The sequence below is a fragment of the Martes martes genome, assembly GCF_963455335.1.
Source record: "Martes martes genome assembly, chromosome: 7".
NCBI lineage: Eukaryota > Metazoa > Chordata > Mammalia > Carnivora > Mustelidae > Martes > Martes martes.
This window is the reverse complement of record NC_137894.1, coordinates 85,219,648-85,242,781: the sequence shown is the minus strand read 5'-3', so window position 1 is coordinate 85,242,781 and position 23,134 is coordinate 85,219,648. Positions and strand designations below refer to the sequence as shown.

Here is a 23,134-nt window from a genome sequence, read left to right as displayed (position 1 = left end):
ACTCTTCAAAAGACATGGATAAGAAAGTTAAACAAGCCACAGAAGGAAAAAGATAATTACAAAACATATATCTGATAAAAGACTTGCATCCAGACATAATTTTTAAAACTCTCAAACCTCAGTAATAAGAAAACAACAACAAAAAAAAAATTAAAAATGGGCAAAAGCCTTAGACACTTTATCAAAGCAGACGTATTGATGATAAATAAGCATAAGAAAAGGTGCTCAACATCTTCAGTCATTAGAGAAATGCAAATTAAAACTACAAGATAACTACCACATACCTATTACAAAGGCTAGAATGAAAGCATGATTAAAGATGCTGGGAAGAAGGGAGAGCCAACTGAAAGCCTCATTCACTGCCCATGGGAATGCAGGATGGTGCAATCACAGTTCCTCCGCTTCTCAAAAAGTTAAACATGCACCTACTGAAAGACTCAGCTATTTAACTCACAGGTATTGATCCAAGACAAATTAAAGCATATGTCCACACAAAGACACACAGATATTCATAGTGTCTTTATTTATACTAGCCCCAAACTAGAAACAAAAATTTCTATCCACAGATGACTAGATAAACAAACTCTATGGCAAACTGTGCTAAACTAACTGGATATCCACTTGCATAAAATCAAATGCTTTTAATCAACAGTTAGATAAGGTTAATAAATACTTGTTATGAACATAGCTTTTAGAAGAACCTGTACTTTCCAGCACAATTTTCATAGGTTTTTTTTTTTAAAGGTAGTATCACTGATACTAGGTGGCTTTCTGTAGTTCTACTATTCTGCGCCTATGTATTCATCACGCCATTTTGAAAGAAACTTCTGCCCATGATATACCACATAATAATGAGTTTTAATTCCCCCTGATAACTGTATGCAATTTTCTTCCAGGAAGGATACTCATAACAGCTTAGAGAAAGCAACATAGTGTATTAGGAAGAATGTGGGCTTTGATTCAGATCCAAAGTGTCAACATACTGAAGTTAGGTTACCTGCTTTTGTGTATTTTTAAATTATTTTAGTCTCAGTGCGGGTGCATAAAATGTATATGATACCACTATTTATGGTTGTTAGGGAAAAATTAAGTGAGATAATATATGAAAGCTCTTGGCCAAATAAGTAGATTCTCAACAAACACTGGTTCCATGCCACCACTACCATTACCACTTTCAATCCACAGATGCACAATGTGGCTTCATTTCCAGACATATTAAAGAGATGATTTTGATTAATTTGGACCATCTATATACATGTATGTATACCTATATATACACACACACACATATACGTATATACATACATGTGCATATTTTGTTGGCATTCAAAAATTATACATGGGAACTGAAAGAAAAATTATTTAGAACTCATTCTATATTGTATATTGTGTACTATAATGACATAATAATTTGTAAAAAAAATCACAATATTCTAAGATATTTTATATTATAAAACACTTCTAATTTCACTCTTATGTTTACTGCAACATTATTTATAAAACCCAAGATATGGAAGCAACCCAAGTGTCCACTGATAGATGAATGGATAAGGAAGATGCATATATATATATACACACACACACACACACACAATGGACTATTACTCAGCCACAAAAAAGAATGAAATCTTGCCATTTGTGACAACATGGATGGACCTAGAGGGTATTATGCTAAGTAAAATAAGTCAGAAAAAGAAAAAAACAAATATCATATGATTTTACTTATACACAGAATCTAAAAACAAAACAAAATTAGAAAAAAATTAACAAAAAACAGAAATGATTCCATTAACATAGAGAATAAACTGGTGGGTGCTAAATGGGGATGTCATGGGAGAATGGGCAAAATGGGTGAAGGGGAGTGGGAGATACAGGCTTCCAATTATGGAATGGATATGTCATAAGGATGAAAGATATGGCATAGATAATGTAGTCAATGGTATTAATGGTATTTAATAGTGTTGTATGGTGATAGATGATAGTCATTACTTGTGGTGAACATAGCATAACATGTAGGGTTGTTGAATCACGATGCTATGCACCTAAAACTAACCTAACATGTGTCAACTACACAGCAATGAAAAAAAAATTTTTTTAACACTTCTAAAAAAAAACACCTACTTCTTATTTGTAGGTCAGTTAGGATGGACAAAATGATGCTACACAATGATCTAAGTACAGATAAACATGTATGTCATGCCCTGAAATATTCTGACATATCAAAAGGTTAAAATACTAATTACTAAACTTTAAATGCCAACAGGCTTCCTACCGCTTCTGTAGAGTATGATGAGATGTTACAAAGTGACATTTAATGTAAGCTGGGTTCCACTTTATATACAATAACACTTTAATGAAAGAGGTAAGACTAGCAATGTCAGGGGCTTGACAAGTAAGTATAGTTATCTCTATGCTTAAACAATTTACACGAAGGTCTTATTTGGTCCTATGTTAATCAACAGAAAACATTTTTCCCCCTATAATGCTATCAACTCTAAAGAGGTAAATAATGTGTATATTAAAGGAGATTGCCTACTGAGTATTCTAAGGTTAAGTTTTAAAGTGCCATAAAGCACACACATAAAATCTGATTACACATTTTATAAACGCTAAGAAGTTTTTCTAAAATGAATTTTTTAACATCTATTACATTATATGTGAAATTTGATTATGAAACACCTGATTCTTTCTAGAATTCAGTACTTTTAAAGGATCAATATGCAACTCTCAAACATTTTTAGTAAAGAAAACTTAATTGTAAACACTGAGCTTTTCCAAGGTAGATGACTATTACAAAGTTCACTAGAAAATCAATATAGCATTTTAGTTGGAATTTGCTCATTAAACACCCACAGCTCTAATGCAAATTATGATGGAATGAATAAAGCAAATACGCATGCTTCTTTCTTTTTATTAAATGTAAAATCTACTGTTAATTGCATCTCGTATGTCATACAAACTTTTCTCCTTAACTATTAAATAGAAGCTTTAACAAAAGTCATTAGAGATTCTCTTTCTTTGACTTGAATAAATTTCAATATTTGTTCAGTAAAGGTTCACAGCAGTTAAATTACATTAACAAATATTATTAGCTACTATGTAAGCCAACCAAGTAAAATACTTATATTGTAGGTAAAACAAATCATTGGGTGTTTACAATAATATTTGGATATCTCCATTTTTAAACATGGTTATCAAATATCCTATAATTCTTAGGCAAATTCGAGGAAGATTCAGAGAGGATCACCCCCCCTCAACACCAAATACTCAAATTTGTTTAGTAAGCTAATTGTTTTCTAATATGGGCAAGGGTAAATATGAAGAAGCTGAACCATACCAAGTATGAGTTTATTGAGTCAAGACAGAGTACATATTTTCTTAGTAGAACCCGAGTCTATTGACAATCCTATATTCTTCACTTCTCATACTACTTTTAAAATACAATAGAAGTGAGGCAGTGTATTGGAAAACATTCTAGTTTAAACACTGGATCATGATTCCCTAAATAACATAATTTGGAGGACAGACATTTACCAAGAAAAAGAATCCATTTGTTAACATCCTCAAGGTGGTTATGTAAATAGAGAAAAGGCTGAACTAAAGCGAAGAAAAAAGATATCATCAGGATTTGAAACATATAAAATAATCACTCATTATAATTCATGTTGAAAAATTCTAAGCAACAAATATAGATAAGTCCTATAAAAGATAGGTTTTTATTATATTTGAAACAATTTCAAATTGTCTGGATGTCTATTTCTTTACTTGTTAAATGGATTCCTTGCAAATATGCTAGTGTTTTATGAAACCACCAATATATATTCTAGAACCACAAACATTATACTATGTCTTTTAATTTCCTTAGAAATTATAATTTCTCTCTTTGCATAAATCAGTTATTGGAAATTTAAACACAGATGGTAAATACTCTACAACAACAAAAAATTAACCAACCTACTCCAAGTAGTTTGATGCCTCTATTTTTTCTTTTATAGACCAGACTATTAAGTTTTTCTAAAACTGTATTTGAATGTTCAACATTTTATATGATATTCTATAAATAACCTTTTCTGATTAAAATAATATAGGCTCACTGTAAAAATATAGAAGACAGAAATATTTTACATAATCTTGTAACTTTCTGTGTATACTTAAACAGAATATGTTCCTATATTCTTTAGTATTATTTATAAATATGAAATAGTACCTGGGATTTTATCATTTGGACATGCCGTATTTGATAGAACTAAGATGCTCCTAGTATTAGATTTTACACTGTTCTCACCTATTCACTATATAAATAATACTGTAATGAACATCTTTGTACAGAAATTTCTATGTATATACACAGCTAAATACTGAGGAAAATTCCAAGAAGTATGGTTACTGCATTAAATAGCTGCTTCTTAAGCTCTTAACATACACTTTCCAATTTTCCTCTGTAAAGTTGCTAATACATTTATACTTATCAACAGTATAGAAACTGTTAAAAATTCATTAGAAAAATATGCAAGTAAGTTTTATTAGCAAAATTATAAAATAAGAATTTTTTTTGCAAAACCCTGAATTATTATACACATGTACTTAGTGCAGAAAACTCAGAGTATATAAGAATACTTCCTAATAATATCCTATTTAATATATATATGTATTTACATATATATTATATTTATATATATATATCAGAGTACGTAAGAATACTTTCTAAAAATATCCTATTTAATATATCTGATATATATATATATATCTATCTGATACTAGAGCTAAAATTGTTAATGTGAAAGAGATAAGCTTATTCCAGAAGTATTAAAACCACTATCAATTATTTTATGCACTTTTGAAGTACAATTTTAAGAGGCACTTACTTTCTGCATAGAATATCTACTTTAAATTTTAATTAAATACCAATATGAAAATTCTATAAAATGTAACTGCTGTAGCCCCTGGGTGGCTCAGTCATTAAGCGTCTACCTTTGGCTCAGGTCACAATCCCAGGGTCCTGGGATTGGCCCCATATCTGGCTCCCTGCTTGGCAGGAGGCCTGCTTCTCCCTCTCTCACTTCCCCTGCTTGTGTTCCTCTCTTGCTGTGTCTCTGTCAAATAAATAAATAAAATCTTTAAAAAAAAAAAAAAATATATATATATATATATAACTGCTCCTAAGTTCTTCCAAGACCATTTCCTCTTCAGAATTATCTAAACATACAGAAGTCTTAAGAATCATTTTCTGAAAATTTTTATTATTCTCATTAGATGATATGCTCTCAACTGCTTGACACCACAGTAAATTTCATAGTATACTAGACCTAATTAAATATTTCAATTGTTGGTCATTGTTATGCATAATGCTTTCTTTGTTTACCCAATGTTTGTTTTGTTTTTTCTAGAAAAGTACAAACTTTCCTAGGAATAGAGCTTACAAAATTGGCCATACTCTACCCTCAAGCCTTATTTCACTTGGCACTCATCATAATCCTGATTCACAACCAAAGGATTCCGCAGCCAAAGATAATAATATAATGAACACTCTACCCATCAGTATTTCTAATTGCTATATTTCACAGAATTGGGCTTTTTGTTTTTTTCTGAAACAACTGGATGTATTTTTGAAATCCTTTTTCCTTCCAAACTAAAAGATGATATGGATATGAAAAAATTGATGTAGGGACACCTGGGTGGCTCGGATGATTAAGCCTCTACCTTTGGTCAGGTCATGATCTCCGGGTCCTGGGATCAAGCCTCATGTTGGGCTCCCAGCTCAGCGGGAGTCTCCGCCTCCTCCTCCCTCTGCCTCTCTCCCTGCTTGTGCTCTCTGTCTCAGTCTCCCTCTCTCTCTCTCTCTCAAATGAATAAAATCTTAGAACAAAACTGATATAGATATATATGAATTGTTCCATTATAATACTGTTAATACATCTCAGTGTTAAAGGCTATCACATTTTAATAATGCCCATTATATACACAGAAAAATAGTATTCTAACATGTATTTTTTTAAAGCACATATTATATTATCTTCCTCTGATATATAAAACTCACTCTTGCTCTTAATCATTAGATGGTCAATATCATCTGAGTTATGGTATACAGTAATGAATACTTTCGATGAAAAGAGAATAATGTAAATGTTTTCTATGACACAATTTCTATTTTTCAATGTTAACTGCCTGTAATGTCTTAATGTACTTGCTATAATGGTTATATATCTATACTTTTAACATTTACATGTTAACCTGTAAACATGTTGCAAGTTTCATGAATTCTATGTTCTGATGCTTTGGGCAATCACAATTAAACTCCTCTCCTTCCTACCAAAAACAAATGAACACTCTCTGTAATAAGAAGAGCTTGACAATATATATTTTTTTTAATTTATAAAATATCAGTCTAAATTTGGGTACAGAGAAAAGAATCTATATTTAAAGAGATAAGCTGTAAAAAGCAGATTAAATGCTTGCAGAATCAGTATAGCAAGATAAGCAAATTATGTAGCCACTGAATTATATGTAAAATGTAACTAAGATAGATGGATGGAGAGAGAGAGACAGAGAGAGAGAGAGATTTATAAACACAAGACTTAGGAACTAAGGCGTTCTTTTGGCTAAAACCCAATATTGGCCTTATTTCAGTTTAATTGGAAGAGGATCTCAAATTCATCTTCTCCATGAGATATCAGGAACCTGGATTTCTCTTTGTACCAAAGGTTAATAAGAAATGTGTCTGCAAAAGTCAAACAGCATTAAATACCAAAAACTGATTATTATTCTACAGGAGTTGTTCTGTCATTCATAATCTCTCCATGCTCCAACCTTCCACAGCTAATCTTTAATGGATGACATGCAAGAAAGAAAAATAACTAACATATAAAGCAGACTCTAAAGTGAACGTTTAAGAAATAGAAAAAATAAGGCTTTTAAAGAAATATATTTTAAATATCACAAAATTACATAAAAAACTAAATACAAAATTTAAACATCATCTGTATACTCTAAATGGAATACAGTAATAAAAATTAAGAGACATTACACTACATAATGCCCACTGAGCCTATTTAGGAAAACTGAAAGGTTTAACTGAACAAGTTATTTATAAACTTATAACTACATTGCTGACCTAAGAGTAAATTAATGGTTGCAACAGGCCAGACAATACTATCTGTCACTGTCAAACTCAAAACAAATTTTGAAGTGTCTGTGGTCTAAATATTCTATTTAGATGAAAAGAAATAGAAAAAAACAAGAGTCAATGTTCCTGCTGTGCTTCTCTAAAATATCCCGTAGTATTTAAAGGTCATATATGTCAATAATTTTCAAATACTCTTATCCACATGTACAATTTAGTGAGTTAAACACAGTAAGAAGTACTAAATAGCTCCAATGAGATAAATTTTTCCCAGTGTTAACAGATAGGGAATGATGTGGTCATTTCAGCTTTTGCTAAGTAAATAAGACTTACTTACTATATATTTTTCCTTTATTTTCTTTTTTTTTAAATTTTATTTATTTATTTGACAGAGATCACAAGTAGGCAGAGAGGCAGCAGAGGGAGAGGGGGAAGCAGGCTCCCCACTGAGCAGAGAGCCTGATGTGGGGCCTGATCCCAGGACCCTGAGATCATGACCTGAGCTGAAGGCAGAGGCTTTAACCCACTGAGCCACCCAGGAGTCCTTTTTTCCTTTATTTTCTTTTTCGTAAAGATTAAAAAAATAATTTCCATATTCTCAAACTTTTTAAGTAAGGTTAAATCTTAAAATCAAGGGAAATTTGAAAACTGTGGGGATAAATGAAATAAAAATACTTGATAATTAAAAAAAGAAGTATTTATCAATCCTTTGAGAAACAAAACCATACATAAATAGTTGTAAGTATGTAAGTAACTACTTATATAACTACCTATATAACCATATAAGTAACAACTTGCATTGGGTACACATTGAATATATCCCCTATTAAATCAAGGAGTCTTGAGAAAACAAGATGATGGCATCATCATCTTATCTACTGAGTGCCCTCTATGGGTTAAATGCTTCATAAACATTATCTCACTTAAATGTCACAGTAACCTACAAAATAAGTTTTAACCAAAGGTTAGAGAGGCTGTCACTTACACATGATAAGTGGTAAAAAGATTAGAACAAAGGTCTGAATCCAAAGTCTGAACAATTAACCACTACCTATTTCAATAGTGTATTATGAGGGAAAAGTGATCGCAGTCTAAAAGAAATCTCTGAAATCCCAAATCTTTCTTATTTGCAGGGCCTAACACAATGCCTAGTACATAATGACCCTTCAATAAATATTTCTTGTTTGATTTTTAAAGAAGTTAGTTTAGTTCCTATAAAGTGCCTAATAAAAATAGTAATGATGGTAATGGTGATATCAAAAAAGAAGAGGAGGGTGAAAGGGTCATCCATTTGAGATTTTATCACAATAGAGGAAACAACTGAGTTTCAAACCCTCCTGGGATTACATCAGAATGACAGTATTCACATTATGTAAAACCAACAGGGAAGTAAAGGCAACAGGCTTAACACTATTTTAAAAGTCTGCCTGAAGGTTTATTATAGGTATACATGAGATTAAAGCCCAAATCATTTGTATCCCATTTCTTTTATTTTGGATTTACATTTAAGTAAAATGTATTTTAATTAAAAGCCATAGAAAAAAAATCTTTTCATGACTTCTTTTCTTTCCTTTATTTTCTTTTATTTATTTTTTTCTATTATAAATTTTTTTCATTTTATTTTATTTCTTTTCAGTGTTCCAGAATTCATTGTTTATACACCACACCCGGTGCTCCAATGACTTCTGATTATTATTAAAGATTTAAGAATTTTATAAAGATAGAAATAACCAGTATTACTATTAGCTACAACGTACTGAGTACCAGTTATATATTAGGTGCTTTTATAAATTATCTATAATCCTTAAAATTATCTGATAAATTAGTTAACATTTACATCTTACATGGGAGAAAGTAAACCTGATGAAGCTAGTAAGTAACTTGTCCAAAGGCACAAAACTGGTATTAAGTATCAAAGCTGTGATTTGAACCTGTCAATTTGATTCCAAGGCTTTTGGATTTCCCATTATTTCAATGTGTCTTACAGACAACTGGGCACCTTGTTTTATGTGGTTTTGACTATACCAGATTTTTTTTTTTTTAAAGACTTTTTTTATTTGTCAGGCAGAGAGAGAGAGCACAAATGGGTGAACAGCAGGCAGAGGGAGAAGTAGGCTTCCCACTGAGCAGAGAGCCCAATGTGACACTCAATCCCAGGACCCTGGGATCATGACCTGAGCCAAAGGCAGACGCTTAACCGCTTGACCGACCAAGCCACCCCAAGCATCCCGACAACACCAGATTCATATTCTTATATTCAATCAGGTGGGAAGAAAAGATGGACTAATATATACATAAGATATATAATACACATAAAGACAAAAACAAATGAGAAAATCTGAAAGACAACAAAAATGGCATAGGTAAAATGACAAGATTTGATCACAGCCATCATATTAGATTTCATAAAACTTTGGTTTATGTGGTCTTTATATATCAAACCTATCACAGGAGTCATTTTTAGATTAGAAAGCAAGCAACTTTTTAAAAAAATCACATCTTTAGTGATTAGTAATACTAATCTCTAATCATAGTACTACTACTAAATCTAATCCACAATCATTGTAGAAAACATTAATTAATTTATTGAAACATTAATACATCCATTAATACTACCAAAATTTGCCTTTTGTTTCATATAACGCACATGTATAAATATATTTAACAAAATTAAATTATAGTTTTCCCCTACTTTTCACTTAATGTTGTTATGAAGATTTTCTCATTGCACCAATTACTCAGAAATGGTTTTTAGTTACTGCATGATGTCTGACAGCATAAACATATCTTAATTTATTTAACCATTCTTAGTGTTTGATTTTAACTTTTGGCTATCATAACTAATACTGATATGAATATTCTTATATAGAAATGGCTCCTAATTCCTTTGAGTATCTCATATTTTAATTAGTATTTTATTTGAAAAAATCTATGAACATACATTTTGTATCTTATTTGCAATTTCCAATATTTAGTTTAGAGATGTTTTTGCATGTATTTCTTTTAATGTGGGATATCTTCATTTTTTTAAACATTTATATTCTGCTTAAGTATATTGTAATACATAAATGTGGTACATATTTATAATATACTTAACTAAGTACACTTTTTATTTTGAATATAAAAATTAGCAAATGATAGAAACAAACATTACTATTTATGTGGATTTCTTTGTTGTTATATGGATTTTTATCCTTCCATATGATACTAAATAAAACATTTTTCACATGTAATCATATTCCTATAATGTCCCTCTTTCTATTAAGGTACTGACATAGTTGTTTTTGTAACTGTGTTTTGCTTTTTGACTGCACTTATAACCAGTTGGGTAGGAAATAAGCTATTTAAGACTGTATGTATGAAAAAATATGAAAGAATCATGAGTCTATCAAGAATCACTTAATGAATTTCTTGTAGTTTCAAACCAATGGAATTCTTAAGCAATTCAGCTTTAAAAAAAAAATTTGACATATTACAATGATGATTCTCTCTAATGCCATAAGTAAAATATCTTTTAACTTTTTTAAAAGGTAGAACTGAAGCACTTAAAAGATACACACTGAAAATTTATCCTTAAAAAAACCTCCAGAGGATTTTCATTTTTGTCATTTTTGTAACTAAGAGGTTGGATGTATCTCTTTTAACTAGATTGCTTTGTTCCAGAGAAACTATATAGCACTGCTATTTTCATCAATTTAGGAGGCTGCAAAAAAATACTAAACATTTTCAAACATTTACTAAAATAATATTGTATCATTAATGAGAAATATGTGATTAACAAGAATCATAAAGCAATCAAATTCTTTCCAATTTATGTATGCATGATTCATACTATTTAGTCAAAGGGAAGTCTTAAATATATACAAATAAGTAAATATTTGAAGTAGATGATTAGCTATATCATACAGAAGTTTTAAGAGTAGATAACACTGTTTAATGACTTTTCCCCTCCAACACATAAATGATCTATGCAGACATAACAATCCATGCTTTTCACCAGCGAAATGGCCTAACTGGCCTAAATTTTATAGAATTACTCCTGTAAGACGCATGCAAAGTCGTATTATGACACAAACACCTTCAAACAAATGTACTTCTTATAATACCTTCTTAGCAGTTAGTATATACATATTTGATTATAAAAAAACCAAAACACTTCCAAATTGTTCCAAATTTATATCTGAATTATTCATTTTTAACATATGGTTAATTTTCCTTAAAATATATTAGCCTCATATTTCTCTACTAAATAAGAAACAAAACATCCATGGTTCTTGAACATTAACTGAAAAGCAACCATTTGTTATTTTAGCTCGAGTGTTTATTTATGGTAATTTTGGTTATATTTTCATAGTGATGTTTAGTTGTATTTTGCATAGTGATATTCTAAAGACAGGCTCTACCAGTGAATGTCTCTTACCTAAGATACCAGGATTCTTCCATATATGCAACCAGCTTAATGTAGCTCATAAAATATGATTATAGCTTCAAACTAATCACGAAATACAATTTTTCTTAAAATCATTCCAATTAATACAAAAACACTAAAATAAATAACCTTTAAAATGCCTCTGCATGTTAATTTCTATTATACTGTGAGATTTCTATCCTTAACATAAAACAGTGTGAGGAAGAGAGTAACAGACTATTGACAATCATCTGATCTGATCTGTAATATATCACAGATACATTAAAAAAAATTTCTCCTTGCAAATAACTGTGAGTAAAGATAGACTGCAAAACATATTTAAGGTAGTCATTTATAATCTTAAACTCTAGCAACCTTTCATTTTAATCTTCTCAGTGAAAATACTAACTCCATCATCATCCACATCATCAGATGAAAATTTATTAATTGCACAAAACAGATTTTTGAATCAAATGTAGGTTTCCATTGGCAATGAATATATGACTATCTTCACACAGAACAGAAGTATTTCCTCTCAACGAGCTAAAACAATAAGTGGTATTTGAACTGCTGGTTGAAAGGTAGAGGCACTGGTAATCATTATTTCCCCTTGTTTGTTCAGGCCCTTCCAACAAAACAAACAACCTTTTTGTGATTGGATTGACATGGTGTTAACAATGCATTTAATGCCCAAATCAGTATGAATACAGGTAAAGCTCTCACTAATACCAGTACCAGGATGTTAAAGCCACCTATTTTCTATGCAGCCAAAAAAAAAAAAAAAAAAAAAAAAAGACCGAGCCTCCCCTCCTTTGGCAAATAACTAGTACGCAAGTATTCACCAAAGCCACCTCATATAATAACCTTGTGTATGATTCTTAAGACTGTATGTTAATAACCATCTACTATACCTGCTGTCTTTTCAGCAATATGAGCTTCTGTTGCTTTCTCCTGGAGTTCCAGCTTAAGCTTTAGTTTTCTCTGTTCCTTATCTTCTTTAGTCAATTTTTCTTGAAGCTAAAACACATTGAAAAAACACAGATTCTCATTTGATAAATTTCCTGCAAAAATATAATTAATCCCAAAGTAGAAATTATTTTTTTCTAAGCCCTTCTATATTACATTTAATTGCCTAAATACATAACTCTGGGGTGGGGGGAGAGGGAACCCCATAATATTTAAAATTTTAAGATATTTCATAAAGTAATAATTACCTATAGTGATATAGAAATTATAAAAACATTTTGATATACACTTAATTTGTATGTGCGTGTACAGGCCAATGAAATTAAAGAAGGAATGACATAATTATTAAAAATAACTACTGCAAAAAGCAATCTGATCTGTTCTTTTGTCTTAAAGCAAAATACTTGGAAGGCACTATTCTAATAAAATAACGGACAGCACAGCTTTACATCTTCTCTTAGCAATTCTAATATTTTGAAACAAAATTAATTAAGATAATAATCTTAATATGTGAAACAAATCTCCTTTGAGAATGCTATCCCATCATATTCCATTTAAATTGGCACTGGTGCCTGATTTATAACTGGCATATTAAATAATTGCTAAATGAAAATACAGAAAATATCTCCTACTTTCATACGGAACCCTTCAACTGTTTTGTTTTTTTTTTAATTCCTCCCTTGGCTTTTGTCATTTGTGTTCTTCTCTGTCAGGCATGATCAATATTCCTAACATCGCGCTTCAGTATGATTAGGTCAAAAAACTAGAATACTAAAATCAGAAAGTTATGTAGAGGTATGCAGAGGTTAAAAAAACAGAAAGCATAAAATATGGACATTATTTAATAACATTATTTAAAGCTCAAAGAAATGTAACTAGAAAGAGTCCAGAAAGATAAAACATGATTTTTGGATTGGATTGGAAAATTCAATGGTACACAACAACACAAGGAAATGTGACAATATTGCCAAGACTTATGACTTTAAATTACATGTATTATTGAAGTAAAATATAGGGCACTGATACTAATAAAAAAAGAAAAAAAAGTTAAGTAACACACAATCAGTACATTGTATTTCTCACTTTCCATAATACTGAAGTAAACTTTTACTACAATAAAACTTGAATCTTCTTTTTAGGTACCTACTCCAGGTACCATAGTTTTATGAAAAAGGAAGTGATATCACAGGCCAGCCAGGGAGGAAATTAAAGAAATTGCTTTTCATAGCCACTGTCTCAGTCATACTCTGATGCCATGGTATGGCAACAGCATAGAACTCTACCATTAAAGGATGAAAGGACAGCATGAAACTGAATTATGATGGGCAACAAAGCAAACTTAGAAGGTCAACGGCTAAATGCACACTGTACAATTATCAGACTTTCTATATTGTACCTTTTTATTGCTCGCTCTCAGAATGTCCAACTCTTTTAGAAGAAATGCTATTTTCTTCTCTTTATCTAAGTCTGAAGTAACTTGACAAGGGATCATACATTCACACTGCAAATCATTTTCTCTATGTTCCATGATGCTATAATAAAAAAAAACTGTTAAACAATATATACATATGATTTCTACTATACAGGATCTATAAATTTTAGAATGCAAGTGAGGGAGGCAAATTTAACAAAAAATAAGTAAAGTTACTTAATTTTAAATTTCTCTTGCTATGCACCGTTAAGACAATACTATGGATCAAAAAGAATAAATACATCAATTTTACAGAGGTTCTAATTTATCAACTAAGAGAACTAAATCTGTGGAAAGCATTTAGTAACTTCTACAGAAATTCATGGTTCAGTACACTTAAAGAATTCAGGTTTTAAGGGTTGTGAATAATTCAATTTAGACTTTTGGTCAGGATTCTAGAAACATATCTCACTTTTTGGCAAATGGGAACAACATTCATACTTGTTTTCAATTCGGCTGACAGAATATCATTTTTTCATTATTAAACTCAAAACAAATTAAAAATGAAAACCTATTCCTGTGACATTTAATGGTAAGTAATTTTTTTGACATTCTGGATGCTATTTGAGAACAATATCGACTTGTTAGCATGTAGTATAAAGAAGGGAAGGGAAAAGAGACGGATCGCTTTTGAAGGCATCATATTAAAGTTGTAAACATAGTTAAATCTTAGAGTTTCTAAGAAGTTAATCAGTGAGGCCAGGGACAGTCACTGCAGCGCTACCTACCATGTATTTCTTCTGTTGCAATTACATTAGATACTTCATACTGCGGTTTTAGCCCAATCTCTACTATTTGTCCCATGTGGTTAAAAAAAGTTTATCACTTCTTCATTCATCCCTACTCTTATCCCCCAAAAGTATATTCGAAATCTGCACTTTAGTAATGATATAACTATTTGCCAAGAAGTAGGAACACATTAATATATATGTATATATTAATGTTCATTAATATATCTACTAAATAATTTTTAAATAATCATTTTACTTATTTAGCTATTCTTATGCAAAACTATTAAAATATATAAGATTTTGTTTGGACTGAATATATAAGTGTCATTGCAATTTTTATAATTCTGCAGTATTTTCAAGATATAAGACTAATTATCGAAATACTTTAATCCATAGAGCTAAAAGTCACAGGTGTCACAAAATCAAATTTCTGCCTGGGATAAGTAGGTAAGGTGAATGTTAAAAGCTGCAGAAAAGAAAATAATAAGGAAGACAAATGGGAGAGAGTACAAGGCCTTTCTAGAAGCATTCAAATTCACTTAAACAATAAATCATGCTAACCAGAACCAAAACACACCTTTGAGCTTATTTTGTCCTAGAACTGCCAGTTTAGGGCTCTGATGAATAATTTCCCTTTTGTGTCATCTTAACAGTTATTTCCAGATCCAAAATGAAAGGACACAGGCAATAATATTCAACTTTGCCTTCATTAAAACTCACCTTGTGCTTTTTCAATTAGCAAGCTACACACACTACACCCATGTAAAGAAAACAGTAGAAAACTCCGGTAGGTTGCCCAAATTCCAGTAAGTTAATGATATGTCCAATTTAGCCCAGGCCAAAAAGAAAGGGAGGGATGAATGGAGGAAGGAAGAAGGGAAGAAGAAATAGTTCTCTCAATCTTATTTCCTAAATTTAAGTCTGCCAGCACTCACTTGGATTTTTTAGTTGTGCAGTCAGCTGTCTCATCACCTGGATAAGGGAAATTCCTTGATCTCTGCCCTGGCAGTTCTGTGTCCTCATGGGTGTCTTCATTGACTAATTCATTGGATTTCTGATGCATGCCTTCCTTGGAATTCACAGCTGGTAGTTCATCTGACTCTGTACTTTTATTTCTCCCTGTAGACTTTTGTTCAAGATAACTATGGGCTATCTCTGTATTTAAAACAAAACAAAAACAAATGATATGTGAAATGCCATAGCTACATATTAAATCATTCAAATGAAAATTTTTGTGGAAATAGGTGCTCTCATAGCTTTAAACATGTACTTACTATTCTTACTCCTAATGTAATCAGCTAAGCATGTACAGTATGGTTTTTCCACTTCTGGTAGGTACTCAGGGCAATGGTTTACAACCTTGACTGCAGGTTGAAATAACCTGAGGCGTTTCTAGAAATTCTTAGTCCAGAACACATCTTATACTAATTAAATCAAGATCTCTAAGAGTGTCCAAATAACTCCAGCATAAAATTAAAGCTGAGAAACATGGGTGCAGGAACATTATTTTCTAGATGTATTTTCTAGATTCCAAAAAATAGGATACAATAAGTTAATGATTATAGGGAAGTGATAATGTGCATGCAACTCTGGTATCAGACCTGGGTTAGAATTTCAGCTTTGCCAAGGGCATAAGTTTGGTCAAGTTACTTACCCATCCAAGCCTAAGTTTCTTTTTTGTAAAATGAGAACATAATAGCACTTTTGCTTGAGTTATTTTGATGATTAACTGGGTTAATACATGCAAAGTACTTGGCCTAGTGTTTGGCACATCAGTAAATGTTAGCTATTATTTTTATCATCAGAATATTAAAATTAACACAATATAGGCATTATTTTTAACTCCCATTTTTATCAGATATATATTATACATTAGAAAATCTATTTTGTAAAGCCTGGCTATCTCATAAAAGTTATTTTAAGCTTTAACTAATAAATAATAGCTATTTCAAAGGAAAAATGTATCTGATGATTTAGTGAAATTTTTGTAAGTAAATGACACACACACACAAGTACCTAAAATAAACTCCTTTACCAGTAAATCACACCAACAGACAAATACTGATTGTAACAAATACTTTATTATTTCCAGCATCAATAATGGTTGAACTTTAAAAAGCAGGTGAATCTCACCTGTTTGTTGATGATGCCTTTTCCAACCTGTCAAACTTAAAATCCTTTTAAGAAGAAAAGCAGAGGACAGTAGTTTTAGAATAAAAACAAAATATGGGCACTTATAAATAAGCGATCTTTCACAAAGTATTCATTCCTTAAGGAGAAATTCTTTGCATGTAGATATGCTAAAATTAGGTGTGACCAGTTATAAACTCCAAGTCCTGGACATGATCATGGTGGCTGAAGCTAAATCAGAAACCACTTGTTTTTAGTAAATTCCTCTCAATTTCATTTTGTTTGAGTAAACAAATAGGGAGAATGTGCTATCATAATTATATATTGTAAGCTATGAAATTTCAACATCATATTGTTTTGGTTTGAACTCTTTAACAATTCCAGGTATCTGAAGATTATTTGTTGGTTTTTGACATTTCAAAATACTTACATCGTGTGCTTCAGACATCCATCATGCTACTTTTTTTAAAAAAAGATTTTATTTTTATTTATTTATTTGACAAAGAGAGTGAGAGAGCACAAGCAGGGGGAGCAGAGAGGGAGTGAAAAGCAGACTCCCTGCTGAGCAGAGAGCCCGATGCGGACTCATCCGAGGACCCTGCGATCATGACCTGAGCTGAAGGCAGACGTTTAACCATCTGAGCCACCCAGGCGCCCATCACGCTACTCTTCTAGAAGAGGCTGGTATTAGTAGAATGGAACCTCCAAAATCTAAATTAGGGAATTTTATAAATGGACATTAAAGAATACCACTATATCATCAATAAACCATGCTTTCTAACACTACCGTGTAACTTTAAAAGTATGGTTGACCCTTGAACACATGGCTCTGAACTGCACAGTTCCATTTACCCATGAATTTTTTTTGGTAAGTACAGTAAAGTACTGTAAAGATATTTTCTCTTATTTTCTCAGCAACATTCTCTTTCCCTAGCTTACTTTATTATAAGAATGCATATAACATGCAAAATACATGTTAATCGACTATATTACTGGTAAGGCTTCTGCGCTATTTAGTAGTTACATTTTGGGGGAGTCAACAGTTATATGTGAATTTTTGACCTAGGGTTGATGCCCCTAACTCCCAGATTGTTCAAGGATCAACCGTAACTAAAATGTAAGAGAATTAAAAGTAGTTACTGATAGCAATATCAAAATAACAAAACTTGTGCCCAGGAATATATCAGAAAGTACTATTAATGCCTATATTATTCTCCAGTTTATGAGGTACAAAGATTCCCCAAAAGGTAAAAACATGAGCCATGGAGCACTTGCAGCTATAAAAAGTCCCCAGTGTTTCATGACAATACCTTGCCAACTGCTTCAGAATCTTAAGTCTTGACTCTCTGATCTGTCTTCCATCACGTACATTACCATTATCTTACCACTACACACATCTTGTCCCGTATTTTTACCTCTGTATTTCTGGATCTAGTTCAGCATCTTTCTGCTTTCAGTTTTTTATTTCTAACCTCCTAGTGTTTACTCTACTCCCTCCCTGGTATCTATACTTGCTATCTGCTTACTATATTTATAGCACTCTTCCTTACTTCAGCTTATCGGATGTCAAGTTTTATGATCTGCTGAGCTCTTGGTAAATCAGCGCCTTTTCACCTGGAACTGTCCAATCTTCCTCAAACTCAGAGCAGATGTGTGACCTTCCCAATAAAAGGACTCTTTACAGAACCCTCCTGGATTATAGTAATTATAATCCCTTACAGTATTATTGAAATAAACTTAGCAAGTCCTAATGTACTTCTGGATTTGAAGTCTAAATGTTTGATATTTTTGAAGAACCCCATACTGTGTGACTTGGCTCTGATTAATTCTAGATCTTTCTAATCTGCTCTGTACTAAAAGCTTTTAGATTCCCAACTGTAACTGTTTACATTTGGAGCGTCCTCTGCAAATTAGTATCTATACTCTCCTACTAAGAATTTAATTTTACTTTAAGGTAACAAGGCTGATTTATAAAATTTTCCTTTCGTCTATGTTTTTGACCAACTATCATAGTAAATGTTGCTTAAATCCTCTCTCAATGCTTTTCTACTCTACCATGTTGCATTATCCTATATCAAAATTCAACCTCTGTATAGAAAATTTGACCCCTCTAATTAATCTATTTATTCATTAATTTAATAATCCATGGAAAACCTCCAATGTGATATGCTGGATGAAAGTACTGGGAAAAACAAAGACAAGTGGGAATGACTCTCCCTTCAAGGACTCTATAGTACAGTGAGGAAGGCAAACTGGTCTAATGATTTGAATACAATATAAAAGGACTATACTAGAGTTATAGAGACCAAATATAAAACGTGCTAGATATAGTGATGCTCAACTAGAAGACTCTGGGAAGATTTCACAAAGACATTTGTTATAATAAAAGACAAGTAGGGATGTGGAAAGCAATCAACCACCAAAGGGTTCGAGTTAGATGATATAAAGAAAAAGTTGACAGACTGTAAGAATAAGAGAACGGGGGGGGGGGGGAAGCATGGGTACAGAGAAGGAATAGCTTTTGGAAAAACACAAACATTTCTTGTATGTCTTTCTTGAAATGACAAGATATTATAGTGAGGGAGTAAAAATTTCTAAAGATGTGGCTCATCTGGTAATGGATTAATGAAACAGATTGATGGTGAAGGTACTTGAAGAAAAAAAACAAGGAATCAGGGTACTAAAAGTGTCACCTATTAAGACACGGAAATCATTCAGAAAAAAAGGCAAGAAAAGAAAGGAGAAATGAGAGTCCAGACTTCACTGACTGCATGAACGTGTTGAAGACAGAGACAGGTGAGAGCTGATAGGAAATGACTGTAGGTAAGTCATTTTTTTTTAATCTATTTACTTTGAAATAATTTCAGTCTTATAAAAAAGTTGCACAAACAGTACAAAGAATTCCTATATACTGGATGAAGGCACCCAGATTCTCCAGATGTTAACATTTTACCACATTTGCTTTATTATTCATTCTCTCCAAATCTACCTACCTGCCTATCTACACATGTACTTTTTTCCATAACACCTGAGAGTAACTTACAGGCATGATGTACTTTTGACTTTTCAAGTCAGATTTTAAGAAACTGCTATACCATATTGCATTTTGCCAAGTTTTCTTTACCTTTTTCAAAGCCTGATTTAAATTCAGTTTCTGAGTTAGTACTGTCTCCAATCAAGAGAAGATGATAGCACTTACTGACTCCACCTCAGTCTTCAGTTGTTTTCCCTAAACTCTCCAGCCCAGAAGAAAGACCATTCATTACGAAGTGATAAGGGGGTGACGCTACTAAAAGCTTCAGTTGAGCTATTTGGATTGCCCCATCACCTGAGGGTGATGCATATAAAGGCACTGCATATAGAAATATAAGTATCTAAGGCAATACAGTGCAAAAAAAGGGAAGTTATAGGTCTGTTCTGCACAACAGTCAATTAGATAAATGTTTAAAAGAAAAAACATATTCACTTCTGATTCAAACTCTTATCTCTGGGCAGATGAAAGCTTAAAACTAAAATTATCCTATTAATTCCTCTCGTCCACATGGTTTAAAATGGAAACTCTATAACCTTCTTTAGCAATCTGCTTCAGCGTTTAATCAATGTCCTTGTTAACTGTTCCATCGTTATGAACATAATTAATACTATTTAAATATATTTCTCCAATATCTTCTTCATACTTCATAAGATGCTGAAGTCTTTCTTTACTAAGAGTTAATCGACAGGGAATTTTTATAACTACTATCAATTCCTTTATTTACTTTATTTGCCCTTCTGTGAGCAAACTGTATTACTGGACATGAGAATATGACCACTTCAAACCAAATATATTTCCTAATTTTTGCTATTAATGTCACTACCATATAAACTTATCCTATGGCCATTTGAAAATTATGTTACAGAGGATTACTACTAGGTATTCCTCAAATTGCTATTGTTTGTCAGAGACAGTTTATTCATCTGGGCAAAATGGGTGGATTTCATAAAGATTTGGGGGGAATGTTAATACATGTGCCTCGGCTAACTGCAACATATGTTTGAAGACCTTGTGTCACTCCAGTGACTTTCATGCTGTTTCCAATGGATGATTTTCACGATCTAACAAATTTTCTTTATTTCTGGAGGTATCAGTATTGTCAACTCTCTCAATGCTAGCATTGCTATTAAATTCTCAATTCCTTAGTCTAAAAAAATTGACAATATTATACCATTTCCTATCCTAGGAAAGAAATCTCTAAGATCCCCCTTGAGTTCAATTCTCCAGACAACTGTACATTAGTTAATGTATAATACACTCAGTTAAACTGATGCTATTCAACAAATCATGACTCATGGCCAAAAATAACTGTTATTTCCCAACTACTACACAGAAGTGAGGAGGTGGCTAGAATCAAATAGGGATTCTTAAAGGCTGGGAAATTCTGTTCTGTCTGGCTTTGTAAATAGTTTGTGACAACTGGTATCTGTGTAAACGGATTTGATGGTCCCCTGGGGGGGTCAATACTGTTTACAGAGCTGTTTCTTCAGAGTGGTTGAGCTAGAATTGTCTCTAGGGATCTTACCAGGGTTACTCAGAATAGCAACATGCCAGCTACCTGAGAGCTCAGGGATAGAAAAGAAAAAGGGCAATAGAAATATTATAGGCAAGTATATTCAAATAAATGGATCTCTTGCACCTTCAGATGCAGGTGCTACTTAGGGAAATTTATACCTGACATGAACCATAAAGGAGGCAATCTGCTAATGTGCTCTCTGATGCTTGCTCACATAATTGGTCACCACTTCTTTAAACACTTTTTTTGGAGAGGACAGATGATTACTTATACTATAGCATGTGATTTTATAAATTTAAAAAGAACAAAAATCTCATGCTTATTGCTTCTTTCTTCTGTATATGGTCCATTACAATATGTAACAACATCAAAATGACATGACACTTTTTTTGCTACTGAATAAGACTGTAAAATTGATGTGATGATGTAATTACTATGGTAGTCCCATATTTTAAACAAAAGATGTTGTCTTTTTTCAATGGTTAAGGATTTCTCTAAGTGAACATTAGTTTCAACATAATCAGAACAAAAGTATCAGTTAGTGGCTCCAAATAACTTCTACCAATCCCTTAAGTAAGTTAAATGTAGGTTATCTGTGTGTGTGTATACAAATACTATTTATTTCCTTTACTAAATAATGCTGTTTCCTTTTTTATGCAGAGAAGGGTTAGTTTTCCACACAGATGCATACAAGCGCTTCCCTGCTCCCTGCCAAACATAAAAGAAAAAGATATCAGAAAATTGGGCCATATCAGAGTGGTCTCACCTACTATGAGTGCGTACAAGAGAAAAGGTCAGACCTTCCAAGTAGAACACTGGTGTATTTAGATCTTCCAAGCAAAACCACAGTGCATGAGCTAAAGACAAACGGCAGGGTTTGAATTCTGGCTCCACCACATGGCTGTATAACCTTTAGCAAATTACTTAACCTCATTAACTTCCCTACCAATAAAAGTATATAATAACAGCACCTATCTCAAAAGGTTGTTACAAGGATTAAATTATTTAAATTATATAATCTCTTGGAAAAGTGTCAGCACAGAGTACACACTCAATAAATGTTAGCTATTATTATCTGCAAAATTCTGCTTGGCTAAAAGCAAAAGTCTTTTTTTTTTTAAGCAAAACATTTTTAAATTAAAATATAAAGAGAATAAATAAAATATAATTTAAAATTTCTTATTAAAATATCCAAAGACATGGATATAAAAATAAATACGATGCTAGCTCATTCAATGAGAAATATACAATAGAGAAAATATTTAATGAGGTTAAAACTTGTAGGGGCACCTGGGTGGCTCAGTGGGTTAAAGCCTCTGCCTTTGGCTCAGGTCATGATCCCAGGGTTCTGGGATCGAGCCCCGCATTGGACTCTGCTCAGCAGGGAGCCTGCTTCCCCCTCTTTCTCTGCCTACCTTTCCGCCTACTTGTGATCTCTGTCAAATAAATAAATAAAATCTTAAAAAAAAAAAAAACTGGTAGTTAACACGTAATGATTTAACAAAGCACATAGCAGATTATAAAACCAGTAAGTTACAGAAGTAATAGGACTTTGAAATTTAGAAATCCTGACACTAGGAAAAGATCCTGAAAGAAAATTAATTATACAGAAAGAAAATTTAACAGTATATTCTGTAGATTCAATCCCATAGCAAGAAAATAAGAAATTTGGGCTCCTGGGTGGCTCAGTGGGTTAAAGCCTCTGCCTTCGGCTCAGGTCATGATCCCAGGCTCCTGGGATCGAGCCCCGAGTCGGGC

The 23,134-nt window shown here is 32.3% G+C and overlaps 1 protein-coding gene across 1 annotated transcript in view; it reads right to left on the bottom strand.

The window, feature by feature from the left end:
- Window positions 1–23,134, bottom strand: part of MIPOL1 (mirror-image polydactyly 1) — a 273,459-nt gene that overhangs the window by 238,319 nt on the left and 12,006 nt on the right. Inside the window, exons 3-5 of the mRNA XM_080809163.1 lie at window positions 15,632–15,851; window positions 13,891–14,026; window positions 12,440–12,545 (exon numbers count right to left, since the gene is read on the bottom strand). Of these exons, the coding sequence (XP_080665289.1) occupies window positions 12,440–12,545; window positions 13,891–14,026; window positions 15,632–15,851 (462 nt within the window). The remainder of the gene's footprint in view (window positions 1–12,439; window positions 12,546–13,890; window positions 14,027–15,631; window positions 15,852–23,134) is intronic.